General features: G+C 42.3%; 2 protein-coding genes across 3 annotated transcripts in view; one reads left to right on the plus strand and one right to left on the minus strand.

Moving 5' to 3' along the window:
* The window catches only part of PIK3AP1 (phosphoinositide-3-kinase adaptor protein 1), a 262196-nt gene that overhangs the window by 162832 nt on the left and 80574 nt on the right, over positions 1-18790 (plus strand). The window lies entirely within an intron of this gene.
* Positions 1518-17267, minus strand: LOC143769963 (germ cell nuclear acidic protein-like). Of its 2 annotated transcripts, XM_077259072.1 has the most exons (11): positions 16775-17266; positions 15841-15909; positions 14294-14369; positions 13006-13082; positions 5186-5231; positions 5026-5096; positions 3761-3806; positions 3521-3665; positions 2945-3074; positions 1918-2125; positions 1518-1651 (listed from the first exon to the last, which is right to left on the minus strand). In XM_077259072.1, exons 1-10 carry the CDS (start codon positions 16902-16904, stop codon positions 1956-1958), a joined length of 960 nt encoding a protein of 319 aa, XP_077115187.1. In that variant the 5' UTR covers positions 16905-17266; the 3' UTR covers positions 1518-1651; positions 1918-1955. The 2 variants fall into 2 exon arrangements, with proteins under 2 accessions (XP_077115187.1, XP_077115189.1); XM_077259074.1 differs by lacking the exons at positions 13006-13082; positions 14294-14369 and having other exon boundaries at positions 16775-17267.

Here is an 18790-nt window from a genome sequence, read left to right on the forward strand (position 1 = left end):
TGTTCAGCTATGCGACTATCTTCTGCAGTTTGGGAGAAAATGCTGCTATATATCTTGGGTTAGAGGAAAAGATTTGTTGCTGCCTGACTTGTATACAACAGTTGCATTATCAAATTGCCAATAGATGGAGGTAGAACTGTAGTGAAGATTGGTAGAGTCTCAGCTTTGGCTATTCTGAGGGTTGTGAAATAACTGAGGATGGTTTGACCAGTCTCCACCACAGTGCACTCCGAGTAGTACTGATATGATAACCGGAAACTTATCAGTTAATGTCAGATCTTGTCTAGTAGACATCCTAATATATTGGAACTGTGATACTAATAAAGTCATAAATGAGGCAGAGGCAGACCTAGGGTAAGACCTATGATGAAAGTGGTAATTTGTAGAGCACCAGTCTCTGAAACTGAGGATTTCAATTAACTCTTGTGATAAGTTTTCTGCTTGTAACCTGTTTGTCACAGGTTTACCATGACAGAGAGGAACCAGAAGACGCAACGTCTGATTTCTCCTCCTCCTACTTAGAAGCACTTCACCTTCATATTTATTGCTGTAAGTTTCTTTTAGCAGTGATTGGGTTAATCTGCTCAATTGAGAGCTCCTGGAGCTTTAAGGCCCTCAGCTGTGCACTGTTAGCCACTCCCATCTTCTATATAATCTGGGTCCTGGCTAGCACTCATTGTCAGAGATCGCTTATGCTGCATGGATGGAGGCTGCTGCTGGGTGTTGTTGAAGGCGTGGATTTATCTGTGACTGTTGAAAGGTTTGAGTGTGTGATAATTCCCTTTCTTCTCCTACTTTGGTTTAACCCCATCCTCCACTCCTCGATGCAGTCCTCTGTTGTCTGTGTGAGTATATTTGTATGTTTGGTATGTTTAGTTATCCCTGTTGATATTACCTTGTTAGTCTAGTTGGTGTGCTATGGTACACTACTACTCCCCTCTTCCCTGGGTGGGGGAAGGATACAGACTAAGGGCGGATTCAAGAGCTAAGGCAAGGTACGTGGCCCCGGCGGTTTCACCATCAGAAATAATCCGGGCGACAGAGCGGGTTAGGTTGCCCCTTGCGTTAGGGACAGGGAAGGAGCTTCTGTTGCCGGACCACCTGACAACAGAGTCATGACACTGTTATCTGGAACTGCTGAGCTCTAATCCTCATGAGATGGGTGGGAAAGCAATGAATCAGGTCATTTGATATTTTATTCAGCTCAGATGTTAAACTTTTTTTTTAATTATTGATATGCTTTACATATATAGAGCCATTATATTCCCTATTTGTATGTTTTTATAGTGTGGGAGGAAACCGGAGTACCCGGAGGAAACCCACGCAATCACGGGGAGGACATACAAACTCCTTGCAGATGTTGTCCTTGGTGGGATTGAAGCTCAGGACCACAACGCTACAAGGCTGCAGTGCTAATCACTGAGCCACCGTGTTGCCCTAAACTAAATTCAGACAAGTTGTTTCTGTTACAACAGATTCATCCATCGCTTGTTCAGCCTTGTACTGTAGAGCGACGATATCTCTCTGCCTTGTTTCTTCATCCATGCTCTTCTTGGTGTGACATCCTTACGTGGTGGCCAGTAGATGTAGTTGGCCTCCCAAGCGGCAGCAATAATATTTATTCTCAGTTATTTTTCTAAACCGCTGAAATCTACAAATATAGAAGGAATATTGGTTAACAGACTGGTATAAATGTTGGTTAGTACCATGGATTGTATCAAAAAGAACAAATTGGAACCAATATATTAAGACTGGTCTGTAGATAACAAAAAATATGTAGCACCCTTAACCCTACAGCTTCCAGACGTCAGTCTACTCTGATAGAAGTAAAATATAAAAGCATAATAACAGAACCGCACTGGTATCATTACTCGGTGATTGCATTTTATGAAGCATAGAATCATTAAATTTACTTACCTGTTATCACATAAGGTACATCAATAGTAGAAGTTATATCATAAAGTATAATTGTGATACTCCGTCACCTCTGGCAGCTCAGGATGGATAAAATTGACGCGTTTTGCATAAGCCTGCCATAACAGACCATGATTGTCTGTCTTTTTGTTATCGAGTAACCAGCAGGCAACATGACACATCTCGTGAGCAAGTGTGGTTCGTAGTCGCTCTGAAAATAAAAGAATTTATATAGGCATGAGAAGAATTAAATACACCCTGTTTGAATTTTTTTGCTTTACATATCAAGACATCATAAAAAAAATAAGTGGTCATTAGAAGGAAAATACAGGCATGCCGGAAGTAATTACAATTGCCACAGTGAAAATACCCCGACACTGACTGAGAGCCACACTGAACTGTGCACTGTTGAGCTGGCTGTCAGTCAGTGCCGAGGTGTGCTTACAGTCGTCGCTCTCAGTGACTTGTGACTGTATTTGGCTCCAGTCATACCTACATCACTGACAGCTGGCAGCTCCCGGATGAAGTAAAGTTAAGTTTCTCCTGGGTGCTGCACTTTCAGTACTGAGGCTGGGCACCTTCATAACACTATTAACCTGCACATTAACCCTATATCTGCAGGCTAATAGCATTATCGGACCTGACAGGTTCCCTTTAGGTTTGTATTATTAGCATCACATGGCTGCTACTTTCCCTGTTAATTCCTATTAAAGTAGGAACGTTTTACCTTACTTTTCACACACTACTTTTCCATGTTGGCCTATTTGTTGTCAAATAGACAATGACAAAGTGTTATTTATCATGAGTTATTTGTTGAAATTGTATTCATCTAATTTTAAGACATTCTAAGGGCCAAATACTTTCTTAATTTGTCCTGATATGTAAATCTATAGAATTCTGATAGGGTGTACTTAGTTCTTCATGACTGTATGTACACTGAGTATACAAAATGTATTACAACCCAGGTAGCATCTCTTTATCCTGTATACATGTTATCTTATGAAGCATCTTGAAGTGATGTGAAACCTACCGGCAGAATTCAAGACTCGATCATAAAGGTCTATAACGCAAAAGTCTCTCTTAATACCCTTGATTTTATAGGTCATACCAGCCATTTGGGTCACCATATTATTCCACACGATTTCCGTATCTGTAGGAAGCTAAAAAGAGAAATTAATTTCATTAAATCTGTAAGCTCTTAGGTCCCAATCTAACAAAGTACCCAACGCTCATGTGTTATTTACGTGACTGGTCTCCTTGTATTGGGCATTGGGTATTTTGGGAAGACCAAGTTATGAGAGCAACAACAAAAATAAACTTATTATAAAATGTCCAAATGTCAACTAAATAAATGTAAAAATCCTTTAAACGTCAACCTATAACTTGGCAATCTCTCTCTATACATGTTGGAGCTCGTATGAGGTCTCCACTCCTTCCTAGATAAGAAGAGAGTTTTCCTGAGATTTTCAATAACTAAATTACAGAACAGTGACAAAGTTGTTAGGGTGGTGTCAAGAAAGCTAAGGCCACTTTTCTTGGAAGTAATTGTGGGAGGAGGGAGACGATGGATTTGTCATGTATAACCCAGATACTGATGGGAACATACCTGATTCCAGAAGATGGTTTTGTTATACAGCTTATACAGTCGTTCCGCTAGCTCATTTTTAGTCTCCTGGAAGTTTGTCACGTAGATGGAATTGGGTGATATGATGTCTTCCAGGAAACAACCAGGGATTTTGCACAATGGCATACTGGGAAAAATGGAAATTATCTATAAATTCACAGGAAACATTTCTTACCTAGTTCATTGTTTTATATAGAAATGAATATGTACAAAATAACTCACGTGTCCTGTGTGTTAGCGCTCTCCTTACTAGCAGATGGTTCATTACCTGTGTAAAAATATAGAAGAGGGAAAAGATTTTTTAGGCTAAAAACTGATGACTTTACCAATAAAGCATGTCCGTATGCAGGTCCATACTGGAGAGAGATCTATAAACATGGAGTCTGGAAAGTCAATAAGACTACAGATATGGGATAAAACCAGAGCAGGATACATCACTGACCAGATTACCAGCGATCCACAGGATCCTACATTAGGACCAGGATCTCACATTGTAATGAGGTCCAAACCCAACAGGACCCAGGGGTATTAGCAGATGTCTACCCCACCTGCTGCTAAGTTACACTTATTAATGATATGATGTATGTGTTCAGTACACAATTAGAAATGAACATGTCCTACGTAGCCGGAAGGTGGACCCTCAACAATCTCAACCATTCTAACAATGGTTTTCATGAAATAAACGGAAGCTGAGATTATATGATTTCCTATTAGATATGAAAAGTTAAGTCACATAATATGTTCTGCACCTCTAATATAGGTAAGACTGTCATATTAATTATTTGTAGCAGATCAAAAGGAAAGGTCTGTCCAGTAGGTCCTACATTTAACATGAAGATAGACGTCCCATGACCTTACTTGATGTGTCATAGTAGCTTCCATAGGTTTTAATGGAGATGTGTGAGCACTTGTATAGGGTTCTATTGATGTCTATGGAACTTACAGAAACACCCAAGCAAATTTATTGCACTGCTGCAAGACATTCTACAAAGCCAACGGTCGCCATAAGGGTATGTGCACATTCTTGAGGTCTGCGGATTTTTCCGCAGCGGATTTGTGAAAACTGCAGGTAAAAGGCACTGCGTTTTACCTGCGGATTTCCTGCGGATTTACCGTGGTTTTTGTGCGGATTCCACCTGCGGTTTTCTATTGTGGAGCAGGTGTAAAACCGCTGCGGATTCCGCACAAAGAATTGACATGCTGCGGAATGTAAACCGCTGCGTTTCCGCGCATTTTTTTCCGCAGCATGTGCACTGCGGATTACGTTTCCTATAGGTTTACATTGTACTGTAAACGCATGGGAAACCGCTTCGGACCCGCAGCTGTGGAAACGCTGCGGATCCGCAGCAAAATCCGCAGCGTGTGAACATAGCCTATGTCAACATGGCGGTCACTATGCCAATATGGAAGTGTCCATCACAAAAAGCTAAGAATTGTTCTTTCTACAATAACATAAACCTGAATTGTATCTAGAAGTTATTACTTACTGCTATTTGTGGAAGTTTCTCCACTATTAGAATCCTTATGATCACTAATGTTAGTGATGTCGTCATCGGAGCTGTGAAATAAATGTAACAAAATATGAGCCCACCACTAATCATTAATCCCCCATTAATTATCTAGTAATGGAGAAGATTTATATTGTACCTGGTGGGACTGTCCAAATCTCTATCTGAAGTTTGTACTTTCACATCTGCAGGAGCAAAAAAATAAATAAATATATTTTTAAAATATTGTATTAGTAATGACTGAGAGTCAACATCACAGAAATATTACTCATTTACTCCTACCAGGAAGACACTTAGTACATATAGAACTAGAAGTGAAAGACCTTCATCTTAATCAGGGCTATTCTATCTTCTGTCTTACTTTCCTAATTAACCATGTAGTGTTAAGTGATACCACACTTGTATCCCCAATATGGTAATTATCCCTACAGTTTCAAAGTTGTCTTTTTCTACTAACACCTGTCAATCTCCCCATGCTTGTCCAATTTTTAAATGAATCTATATGTATAAAAATGAGTGTGTGTGTCAGCAACCAATCACTAAGCATCTTTCATTTCACCACAGCTGTTTATAAGAAGCTGAGCTGTGATTGGTTGCTATGAGCAACACTTTTCCTTGTAGACAGTTGTGGTAACTGAGGTCTATTATTCTTATCATTTCTATGGTGTTATCGTCCTTCTGTAAAGCTGGAAATAACATCATTTATTACCGTGCCGACAGACCACCCTCAGACTCAGCCTGCAGGGGGAGCCCAGTATCACACAAGATAGGATTAGATACACAGCTCAGCAGTCAGTAACACAGGATAGGATTAGATACACGGCTCAGCAAACAATAACACACAGGAGAGGATTAGATACATGGCTCAGCAGTCAGTATCACATAAGATAGGATTAGATACACAGCTCAGCAGACAGTAACACACGGGACAGGATTAGATACATTGCTCAGCAGACAGTATCAAGGATAAGATTAGATACTTGCCTCAGCAGACAGTATCCACAGGATAAGATTAGATACAAGGCTCAGCAGACAGTATCACACAGGATAGGATTAGATACATGGCTCAACAGACAGTATCACACAGGATATGATTAGATACATGGCTCAGCATACTGTATCACACAGGATAGGATTAGATACACGGCTCAGCAGAAGACAGTAACACACAGGATAGGATTAGATACACAGCTCAGCAGACAATAACACACACGAGGGTTAGATACACTGTTCAGCAGGCAGTATCACACAGGATAGGATTAGATACACAGCTCAGCAGACTGTGTCACACAGGAGAGGATTAGATACACAGCTCAGCAGACAGTATCACATAGGATAGGATTAAATACACAGCTCAGCAGTCAGTATCACATGGGATAGGATTAGATACACAGCTCAGCAGACAGTGACACACAGGATGGGATTAGATACACAGCTCAGGAGAGTGTATCACACAGGATAGGGTTAGAAACATGGCTCAGCAGTCAGTATCACACGGATAGGATTAGATACACAGGTCAGCAGTCAGTATCACACAAGATAGGATTAGATACACGGCTCAGCAGATAATAACACACAGGAGAGGATTAGATACACGGCTCAGGAGACAGTAACACACAGCACAGGATTAGATACATGGCTCAGCAGACAGTATCACATAGGATAGGATTAAATACACAACTCAGCAGTCAGTATCACACGGGATAGGATTAGATACACAGCTCAGCAGACAGTGACACACAGGATGGGATTAGATACACAGCTCAGGAGACAGTATCACACAGGATAGGATTAGGTACACAGCTCAGCAGACAGTATCACACAGGATAGGATTAGATACACGGCTCAGCAGACGGTATCACACAGGATAGGATTAGATATACAGCTCAGCAACAGGATGTGCCAAAGGAGAGGATGTTTTCATTCCAAGAATTCCTCTCATTCCATCTGATTTGCCTTTTGATTTTAAAGGCCTCCAGTTTCCACTTCGACTGGCATTTGCCATGTCCATTAACAAGGCTCAGGGACAGTCCTTGAAAGCAGTAGGGATCGATTTACAATCTCCATGCTTTTCTCATGGTCAGATTTGCGTGGCCCGTTCAAGAGTTGGAACTGCCAAAAATCTGTTCAATCTTTAATTCAGCAAGGAATTTGTTGACACTTAAAAGGGGCAATTAATTTCTATATCAGCTTACTTATATATATGTGTTCAAAGTTATTGGTGAACCCCAGTGAAAACAAATAAAATGAGTGGAAACCACTCGCATGAACAGTAGAGACCAACCACCAGAGCTATAGACCTAATTCCAAGAAATTAGTGGCACGGGTATACGGGGTATACGTGTTATCAAAATATTACTTTATTTGCAATGGTAACAACATATTATATGTGCACATGTTTGAAAGACATAAAAAATAAAAAGCATATAATAAGTGACATAAATAAAATCACCAGTATATTTAAAAACCTAAATAGGTATAAGGTACACCATAAAAGGAAGGATTAATCACAGGACTCCTACTAACAATCTATAAAATATAGTGTATGCCAAAAGTGCTAAAAATGGAATATAAAAATATAAAAAATATAATGTGGATGTATAAAATCAGAAAAAATGGGGTTGAATATATACCCTGCAACGTAAGCAATTATTATGGCTATACACCATGCAAAAAGGTGCAATGTGCAATCATGTAGCAAAGAAACAAAGTGCTGAGTGTACAAAAATAATTGTATATATAAAGAAAGAAGTAGTGAGAAGTAGTGAGAGGGAAATTTTTAGGAGTTCCTGTAACTTAAAGGCGTCACCTAATCCAAACAATGCACACCCCGACGCACGTTTCGGATATAAAATCCTTCGTCAGGGGTTTTTTATATATACTGGTGATTTTATTTATGTCACTTATTATATGCTTTTTATTTTTTATGTCTTTCAAACATGTGCACATATAATATGTTGTTACCATTGCAAATAAAGTAATATTTTGATAACACGTATACCCGTGCCACTAATTTCTTGGAATTAGGTCTATAGCTCTGGTGGTTGGTCTCTACTCATCTTTAATTCGGAAGAACAAAACAAAAATGCTGCTATCAAAAAGGCTCTTGAATGAGATGAAAATAAAATACTATCAATACTTAAGTAATTGATTAGTTAATTTGTGTTGCAAATCTGTAGTGTTGAGTATATGATGTGAAATGTTTTTATGTGCAATATAATCATTGTAATTTGTTATAACTAACCACAGTTACTATGCCCGGCAATGCCAGGCTCTTAATAATAATAATAATAATAGTAATAATAATAATCTTTATTTATATAGTGCCAACATATTCCGCAGCGCTTTACAGTTTAACAGTGTTAAACACAACAGTCATAGGTAATAATGTTAACAATACAGTAATAAAGCAAAATAAGACAAAATAAGACGACCCTGCTCGTGAGAGCTTACAATCTACAATGAGGTGGGGGGAGATACAAAGTACAGGTGTGTATTTACAATGATGTATTTACAATGATGGTCCAGCCATCTTCAGGGGGTGGGGGTAGATGGAAGTAGTGAATGGGCTACACACACACACAAATATAAAATGACTGATTAGGGAACGTGATAGGCCGCTCTGAACAAATGTGTTTTGAGGGAGCGCCTAAAACTATGCAAGTTGTGGATGGTCCTAATATCTTGGGGTAGAGCATTCCAGAGGATTGGCGCAGCACGGGAGAAGTCTTGGAGTCGGGAGTGGGAGGTACGGATTAGTGCAGAGGTTAGTCGAAAGTCGTTTGCAGAGCGCAGCGGTCGGCTAGGCCGATAGACAGAAATGAGGGAGGAGATGTAAGGGGGTGCCGCACTGTGGAGAGCTTTGTGGGTGAGAACAAGTACTTTGAATTGTATCCTGTAATGAATGGGCAGCCAGTGTAACGACTGGCGAAGAGCGGACACGTCCGAGTATCGATTAGCCAGATGGACGACCCGGGCTGCTGCATTAAGGATAGACTGGAGAGGCGAAAGTCGCGTGAGGGGGAATCCAATTAATAGAGCGTTACAGTAGTCCAGACGGGAATGGATTAGGGCGACAGTGAGAGTTTTCGTTGTCTCCATGGTGAGAAAAGGGCGGATTCTAGAGATGTTCTTTAGGTGTAAGCGGCACGAGCGGGCAAGAGATTGTATGTGGGAGGTGAAGGAGAGATCGGAGTCAAACATAACACCCAGACAGCGTGCCTGCTGCCTAGGCGTTATTATGGTGCCACCCACGGAGAGGGAAATGTCAGATTTAGGGAGGCTAGTAGAAGGCGGGAGCAGAAGAAGTTCAGTTTTGGAGAGGTTGAGTTTCAGATAGAGAGTGGACATGATGTTAGAGACTGCAGACAGACAGTCAGTGGCGTTCTGTAGTACAGCGGGGGTAAGGTCAGGGGATGACGTGTATAGTTGTGTGTCATCAGCATAAAGATGGTACTGAAAGCCAAATCTGCTGATGGTCTGTCCAATTGGGGCCGTGTAGAGGGAGAAGAGAAGAAGGCCAAGGACTGAGCCCTGAGGTACCCCGACAGTGAGAGGAAGAGGAGATGAAGTGGAGCTGGAGAACAGAACACTGAAGGAGCGTTCAGAAAGATAGGAAGAGAACCAGGAGAGAGCAGTGTCCTTAATGCCTAGTGACTGGAGCCTAGAGAGTAGGAGAGGGTGGTCAACAGTGTCGAAAGCTGCAGAAAGATCGAGGAGAATGAGCAGAGAGTGGTCACCATTACATTTTGCTGTCAGAAGGTCATTGGTCACCTTGATGAGTGCAGTTTCTGTCGAATGTAGGGGGCGGAACCCGGACTGTGAAGGGTCTAGAAGGGAATGAGTGGAGAGGTAACGGGTAAGGCGGGAGTAGACTAGGCGCTCCAGGAGTTTTGAGATGAAGGGGAGAGTGGAGACCGGTTTGTAGTTGTTTGCGCATGATGGGTCAAGGGTGGGTTTTTTTTTAATAATGGAGGCTCTTCAGCTAGTTGGTAATAAAACCCATTTACTCATGTTGCTATACAAGTCAGAGTGGGCACTAAAAGTCCTAATCACATCCATGGCCCGCAGGAGGCATTTCCCTATCTCTGTCAAACACAATAGAGTATCATCTGCAAGGAGACTGTTTTTTCCCCCATTTCATTGTTCTTAAAGGGGTGGTCTGGAGGCAAATTAATTTTGCTACTAACTCCCTATCAATTTAGTCCCATAATCTAGATATTTTCTAATATACTTGCTATGAATATTCCATGCTGTTCCCTAACTACACTCCCTGACAGAAGTTATGTCGCTTATCCATGTTATGTATATAAAAGCTTATAACCTGATGTTAAATTCATCCATTGGTTGTATATATTATTCTTTTGAAAGCTGAAACCCTCCGAAATGTGGTTTAGGTTAAGAAAATAAATTGGCATCAATGCAGAAATATTGATCAGTTAATGGACACACAATGGTCAGATTTTGGCAAGACAAAAGTTTTGTTGCCTGGTCATATAATGCACCCAATCCTAGTTTACATCCTCACATGTGCTCAGTAAATGATCGGTTAATTAGTGTGTGTGTATAAAAAGAAACCCAGCATCCCAGACCTTCACTTGAACTGCAACTTGAGCTCTGACAACATGCCAAAAATCCACCCTGCGACCAAAGCCTGGATTACCAAGAGGCTGAAGACCAGATCGACTGCAGAGGTGGCTGGCACCTTTAATGTGTCTCAGCGTCAAGTACAAAGAATTAAAAAAATTTGAAGAGACTGGAGATGTGTTTGACAAGCCCAGGTCCGGCAGACCCCACAAGACAACTGCTCAGGAGGAACGTTTGTTGGCTAGAAAATCCAAAGCAAGCCCCTCTTCCACTGCAGCAGAGCTCCAACAGGCCTGCTCACCTCAAATCCCTGTGTCAACTAGAACATTTTGTAGGATTCTGTCTCGAAATGGCCTCCATGGTTGAATCAGTGCCCAGAAGCCAGCACTAAACAAAAGGCAAATAAAAAAACGTGTGGCATTTGCAAAGTCCCACAGCCTGCTAAACAGATGGACGCTGGAAAAGTGGCAGAAGGTGGATTTCTCTGATGAATCTTCAGTAGAATTACACCACAGCTGCTGCAAATACTGCAGGAGACCTACTGGAGCCCGTATAGATCCAAAATACACCCAGAAAACAGTTACATTTGGTGGTGGAAAGATCATGGTCTGGGGTTACATTCCGTATGGGGATGTGCAAAACATTTGCAAGGTGGAAGGCAATATCAATAGCCTAAAATATCAAGAAGTATTAGCTACCTCTTATATTCCAAATTATGAAAGGGGTCAAATTCTGCAGCAGGATGGTGCTCCATCTCATACATCCATCTCTGCAACAAAGTTCCTCCAGGCAAAAAAGATCAAGGTGCTAAAGGACTGGCCAGCCCAGTCACCAGACATGAACATCATAGAGCATGTCTGGAGTAGGATGAAAGAGGAAGCTTGGAAGACAAAACCAAAGAATCTAGATGAAATCTGGGAGGCATGTAAGACTGCATTTTTTGCTATTCCTGATGACTTCATTAATAAATTGTATAAATCATTGTTGAATCGCATAGATGCAGTCTTTCAAGCTCATGGAAGTCACACAAAATATTAAATATGACTCTAGTGGCACCACAACTTCATTCACCAATGTTATTCAACATATATTTGTATTTTAAGTTAATTATTTGTTTGAATATCACATTACGTTCTGTGGGCGACAAAACTTTTGTCTTGCCAAAATCTGACAATTCTGTGTCCATTAACTGATCAATATTTCTGCATTGATGCCAATTTATTTTCTTAACTTAAGCCACCTTTCGGAGTGTTTCAGCTTTCAAAAGAATAATTTATACAACCAATGGATGAATTTAACGTCAGGCTATAAGCTTTTATTTACATAACATGGATAAGCGACATAACTTCTCTCAGGGAGTGTACACTGTCCAGCTGCTAGTGTATTTTTTTCTATTTCTTCTGTGGTGACTATTCGTTTTAGTATCACCAGTACAAGCTTGGATATTTAAATGAAGTGTCATCATGGGGAAAGGCTGCAGTCACTGTCGCTAGAAAAATGCCTAATCTAATTGTGGTATAATGCTGCAGAGCTGAAGCACATTGGAAATAGACGTGCTAGTCTCATTCTATGGCCAGGGTCATACTTACGTGTGCAATGCGAGAAATTCGCGCATCAATACCCGGCACCACCGCCGGCACTCGGGAGCGGAGCGTTCAGCTACATAGAAATACATGTAGCCGCATGCTCCGGTCCCGAGTGCTGGCGGCAGTGCCGGGTATTGGTGCGCGAGACTCATGCAAGTGTGACCCCGGCCTATGAATAATAGTCCTAGTGCTAGGGAGGTGCTGGACCTGCAGAGTCAGTGTGACTATGAATTGATTGATCTGTGATGTACTGTGGTAACAGCACCTTAATAGCAGCCTTTTTTTTCTTCCTCACACACTAAAACAAGGAGGGCTGTTGAATACCCCTCTGTTATAATTTTGCTGCTAAACAAGAAAGCTTGTGTGTCACAGACAGTGTTCCTCTTGGATTGTGAGATGGTCGCCATCCATTTTTCCCTATCCAGATATGTTGAGGTGACTTGGACATTAATAAGGTTGTGTTAGCGTTGAAGAGCTCATAAAGGTCCGAAACAATCCTAGGAAACCTTAATTCGGCGAAGCTGGAAAATTGTAATTTCAGATTATTGTCTCATCTCTACAAACCAGTAGATAGTAGATTCCACAAAATCTTTCCCTATAAAAATGAGCAATACAATGTGGCCGCAATATAGCACTGCAGCCCATAGTGGACGTAAGCTCTCACTTCATCATTCCGCTGATTTCCAGGGTAGTAGAAAGACCACCCATGTGTCACATCACCAGTAATGACGGGTCACATAGACTCTGCCTGGACCTGGGTTTTATGGTATTTTAGATTAATAGCTACCTGGCTTCACGACGACAACTTCTCTCAGGTCTGCATCCTCCTGTTTGCCCCGACGTCTCCAGAAGCCATACAAGTAACTGTGACACAGAGAAATGTCTTTATGTAAACTGGCACAGAAGATAATATTCAGTTGCCCACCAGAATTTACCCCTGCCCCTCCCCCACTACAAATGGGGATATAAAGGTAGAGTGTATACCAGTCCTAGTACATATTACATCATAATACAGCACCAAGAGCGGCTACTGATGTCACTAACCACTGAGCCACCGTGCTGCCCTGTATATAGTACAGTGCTAACCACTGAGCCACCATGCTGCTCTGTAAATAGTACAGTGCTAACCACTGTGCTACTCTGTAAATAGTACAGTGTTAACCACTGAGCCACTGTGCTACCCTGTAAATAGTACAGTGCTAACCACTGTGCTAACCTGTAAATAGTACAGTGCTAACCACTGAGCCACTCTGCTACCCTGTATATTGTACAGTGCTAATCACTGAGCCACCGTGTTATCCTGTATATAGTACAGTGCTAACCCCTGAGCCACTGTGCTGCCCTGTAAATAGTACAGTGTTAACCACTGTGCTGCACAGTAAATAGTACAGTGCTAACCACTGTGCTACCTGTAAGGGTATGTGTCCACGGGCCGTATTACATCCGGAATAGCTGCGGATTGAACGCTGCGTGGAGCCGCAGCGTTCAAATGTTACAGCATAGTGGAGGGGATTTTATGAAATCCCGTCTCCACTATACGTGGTAACACACATCCGGCGGCCCTGCGACTCCGGACATGCGGCGCGTCTTTTTAGAACGCAACATGTCCACTGTGCTACCCTGTATATAGTACAGTGCTAACCACTGAGCCACTGTGCTACCCTGTATATAGTACAGTGCTAACCACTGTGCTACCCTGTAAATAGTACAGTGCTAACCACTGAGCCACTGTGCTACCCTGTATATAGTACAGTGCTAACCACTGTGCTACCCTGTAAATAGTACAGTGCTAACCACTGAGCAACTGTGCTACCTTATATATAGTACAGTGCTAACTACTGAGCCACTGTGCTACCCTGTAAATAGTACAGTGCTAACCACTGAGCAACTGTGCTACCCTGTATATAGTACAGTGCTAACCACTGAGCCACTGTGCTACCCTGTATATAGTACAGTGCTAACCACTGAGCCACTGTGCTACCCTATATATAGTACAGTGCTAACCACTGAGCCACCGTGCTGCCCGTTTGCATGAAAAGAGAATAATATGATATGGAGAGAAGATGGAAACTTACTAGCAGATCCAGATGATCACGACCAAAGAGGCAACAATTATCATCAGACCAATGGGCAGGACATAGCGATCAATGACTGGTAAGAAAGAAACAAGAAGCCGGATATTAATTCCTATCACAGACAGAATATTCCAGAAGACATTGACAGTATAAGGGGCTCCACATCTATCTATATAATCGTCTAAGGGTGACTTCCGTCTGGTTGTCTGTCACGGAAATCCCACGTCCCTGATTGGTCGCGGTCGGCAGGCTGCGACATCAGCGACAGGCACAGTCCCTACTCTCCGTCAGTGCCCCTTCATACTCCCCTCCAGTAGCGCTCACACAGGGTTAATGGCTGCGTTACACCGCGTTATGCCGCGGTGTAACGCAGTCCGTTAACGCTGCTATTAACTCTATTAACCCTATTAATCTAATGTTAAAAATAATAAAAAAAATAAAAAATCATTATATTCTCACCTTCCTGCGCCTTTCCCGCTCCGGTCTCAAGAATGCATTGCGGTGTCGTGAGATGATGACGTAGCGGTCTCGCGAGGCCACTAGGTCATCTCGCGAGACCACAATGCATTCTTGGGACCGGAGCGTCGCGAGGAGCATCGCTAAACGCCTGGCCTGGATCCGGGGGCCGCCGGAAGGTGAGTATATAACTATTTTTTATTTTAATTCTTTTTTTTTAACAGGGATATGGTGCCCACATTGCTTTATACTACATGGGCTGTGTTAGATACTACGTGGGCTGTGTTATATACTGCATGGGCTGTGTTATATACTACATCTCTGTGCTATATACTATGTGGGCTGTGCTATATACTACGTGGCTGAGCAATATATTACGTGGCAGGGCAATATACTACGTGGCTGTGTTATATACTGCGTGGGCTGTACTTTTTACTACGTGGCTGTGTTATATGCTATGTGGGCTATGCTATATACTACGTGGCTGTGCAATATAAGTGGCTGGGCAATATACTACGTGGCTTTGTTATATACTACGTGGCTATGTTATATACTACGTGGGCTGTGTTATATACTACTTGGCATGTGTTATATACTACGTGGGCTGTGTTATATTCTGCATGGGCTGTGCTATATACTATGTGGGCTGTGCTATATACTATGTGGGCTGTGTTATACACTGCGTGGGCTGTGCTATTTACTACATGGCCTGTGCTATATACTACGTGGGCTGTGCTATAAACTACGTGGATGTGCAATATACTACGTGGCTGTGCCATATACTACGTGGCTGTGCTATATACTACGAGGCTGTGTTATATACTACGTGGGCTGTGCTATATACTACGTGGGCCGCGAACAATCAGCGACAGGCGCAGTCTGGCCGCGAATTGGCGCGGAATTTGAACCACGCCTCGGCCGAATCCTGTGTATTCATTGCATTATTCTGAAAACTTCATGAATAAACTACATACATATTCTAGAATACCCGATGTGTTAGAATCGGGCCACCATCTAGTTATATATATAACTGCGGGCAGGACTTGGCATAGGATGATGGGAACTAGGAGATGAAGGAATTGACTACTCACTGTTATTATCATCGCTGATTTTCCCGTTCATTGTGGGGAACGTCTCAGCCCATGGGCTCTGGGAAACCGCTGTCCAGAAGAAAAAGAAGGAAAATGAAGACATGAAACCCATGATAGCTGCAAGTGACCCCCATATTGTACCATGAGGGGATAGAAGACTCCTTATAGCTGAACCCTAGACAGTCCCCAGTGATAAGGTCCATTACCTGCTTATATCATTGGAACTTTCTCACCTGAACATGAGCAAATCAACCCAAATCTAGAGCAATTCTCTGCATTTCTGTATTGTCCAACATTACCCCTATAAAGAGTTGGCGCCCCAACACATAGCACACTGGTCCCAGCGCTGTGATGTCACACAGCATCAGAATCCTGTCGTCTGGGGGCTGCTGAGCGCTGCTGACTGATGTTGGTGTATGGGATATAATATCTACAGGGGGATTCTACCTCCAGTCAGACTTCTGAGGAGCCGTATAGACATGAAGTACCTTCTATCATCACCCATGAATAACATTCAGGATCTAAATATCCTCATATTTCTTTATAACGGCCAGTTTCCTGACACATAGCTAACAATGGCGTGCATAGCCATAGAGGTAAATGACACAGTTCTGTCTGCCACCACTAGAGAATATGGGCGCATGGATACATTCAACTCAATAGTAATTAGTATTCAGTGAGCTCCCCCTAGTGGTGGCTTCAGGCATACACTTTTTTTTCTATAAAGGGAATTATTAGATTATAGAATAATGGCTAATTTCTTCGCACTACAGCGCCACTCCTGCCCATGGGCCATGTCCGGTATTGCAGTTCAATGACTTTCAAGCGAATAGTGATAAAATGCAATATGACACACAACTGTTCTATATACCAATACCCATGAACATAGAATGAAAAATACAATATTCAATCGTTATTTATCAATGTTTCTTACCTTCTGGTGTTTTAGCAGGTCTCCCTTCTACACAATAGAAAAAAATAGTGAACAACACTACAACAACTCTCCGCACATCCATTCTCTCCAACATCAAACCCTCAAAAGACTCCAGTGCCCTCCAACGCATAGAACACTGAACACAGCATTGTGATGTCACAGAGCGTCAGAACTGCCAGCTGTGATGATGTCATCAGTGATGTAATCTAAATAGGGAGCAGTAGATGGAGCCATGATATTTAGAGGGAACATGTCATATGGATTATGCCTCCTGAACTGCCCCGGGTAGCTTACAAGTCATGAGACAGGCATCACCAGCGTGTTACTAGATTCCTAAATGCCCCAATAGATTGTAGAAAGAAGACCTATAAAGCTTTGTCCCTACTATGAAAATTAAATGGTTGCACCTAGGAAGTGCTGGTGACAGGAACAGTCTCTTCCCAACCAGAGAACCACATCCTGTGACCTGTCTGATTGACGGGCTGATCATTGACCTACTGTACATCACCCATCTCCTAGATGAAATTCCGTGCTTGTCGCCAAGTGGATCCTTTTGGCCACACTGCTTTAATATAATGGAATATCTTGTCATGTGGCCGCTAGAGCTGATCCTTGATCGTCCAGATGTTGTCATCGCCCACACATAGGACACCTATAGTATATATACAGTGCTGTGCAAAGTGTTCAGGTGTGGAAAAAATGCTACAAAGTAAGGAAGCTTTCACATACAGAAGTATTAATAGTTTATTTTTATTAGCAAAATGCAAAGCGAATAAAGAAAAGAGAAATCTACATCAGATCAATATTTGGTGTGTGACCGGACTTGGTCTTCCAAACAGCTGACTTTTTTCTAGGCCGACTTGTACAAAGTCAGGGACTTTCTAGGGTTATAGTCAGATGTATGAGTAACCAATTGTAGGAAACGGGATAATGATTATAATTTTCACATCTAGGTCGAAACCTATTCATTAATGGAAACAGAAACAGCTGTGTAGGAGGATTAAAAGGGGTTGTCCACTACTTTGCATGCCCCTTTCCTGTGAACGAACGCCCATAGATAAGCTCCTCACTAAATACTTTGCTCTGTCTCATCCTGCTGTGTCCTGAGCTGCTCTCCGGGTGACACGACCTCTGGATTATCTCCTGCTTCCTGTGATGTCTCGTCAGATGCGTCAGATTCACTTTCAGTTTCGCGCTCTGAAAATTGATTATTGGGGTCGGGGGTGAATTCAGCAGAACTCACTATTTCTGTGAATTCCTGACCACTGACACTGATAGATGTAAGGTTATACACATGGGAATAAAGGAATAAATATCACCATTACACACTGAACGGGAAACCACTGGGTAAATCTGACATGGGGATGGACTTGGGGATGCTAGTTAATGATAAACTTACCTGGAGAAGCCAGTGCCAGGCAGCGGCTGCCAAGGCAAATAGGATCATGGGGTGCATTAAAAGAGGTCTGGATACACATGATGAGAGCATTATACTGCCTCTGTACAAATCCCTGGTTAGACCGCACATGGAGTACTGTGTGCAGTTTTGGGCACCGATGCACAGGAAGGATATAATGGAACTAGAGCGAGTACTGTTGTGTATCCGCTTTTTGGGCTCCCCTGGTGGTTGCTGGTGGTACTGGTGACTTGTTTGCACTTTGCTTCTTCTGTTCACCTGCTTCCATCAGTGTTTGGGAGTTTCCTATTTAGCCTTGCTCTCCAGTCATTTCCTTGCCGGTCATCATTGTAACCAGAGCCTTCGGTTGCATGTTCCTGCTACTAGTCTGCTGATCAGCTAAGTGGACTTTGTCCTTTTGTTTTGTACCTTTTGTCCAGTTTGCAGTTTTTGTAATTCTCTGTAGCTGGAAGCTCTTGCGGGCTGAAATTGCCACTCCTGTGTCATGAGTTGACACAGGAGTCTTAAAGTAATTTCAGGATGGTTTTTGAAAGGGTTTTCAGTTGACCGTGAAGTCCTCTTTTGTATCCTTCTGCTATCTAGTAAGTGGACCTCTCTTT

This window comes from Ranitomeya variabilis, chromosome 4 (assembly GCF_051348905.1).
Source record: "Ranitomeya variabilis isolate aRanVar5 chromosome 4, aRanVar5.hap1, whole genome shotgun sequence".
NCBI classification, from domain to species: domain Eukaryota; kingdom Metazoa; phylum Chordata; class Amphibia; order Anura; family Dendrobatidae; genus Ranitomeya; species Ranitomeya variabilis.

Coding starts and splice junctions, on each gene's coding strand:
- LOC143769963 (XM_077259072.1), bottom strand. CDS start 16,904: ATGCGTTGGAGGGCACTGGAGTCTTTTGAGGGTTTGATGTTGGAGAGA. Junction 15,910..16,774: donor ACCTGCTAAAACACCAGAAG/GTAAGAAACATT, acceptor TCTTCTGGACAG/CGGTTTCCCAGAGCCCATGG. Junction 2,126..2,944: donor TCGAGTCTTGAATTCTGCCG/GTAGGTTTCACA, acceptor TTTTATTTTCAG/AGCGACTACGAACCACACTT.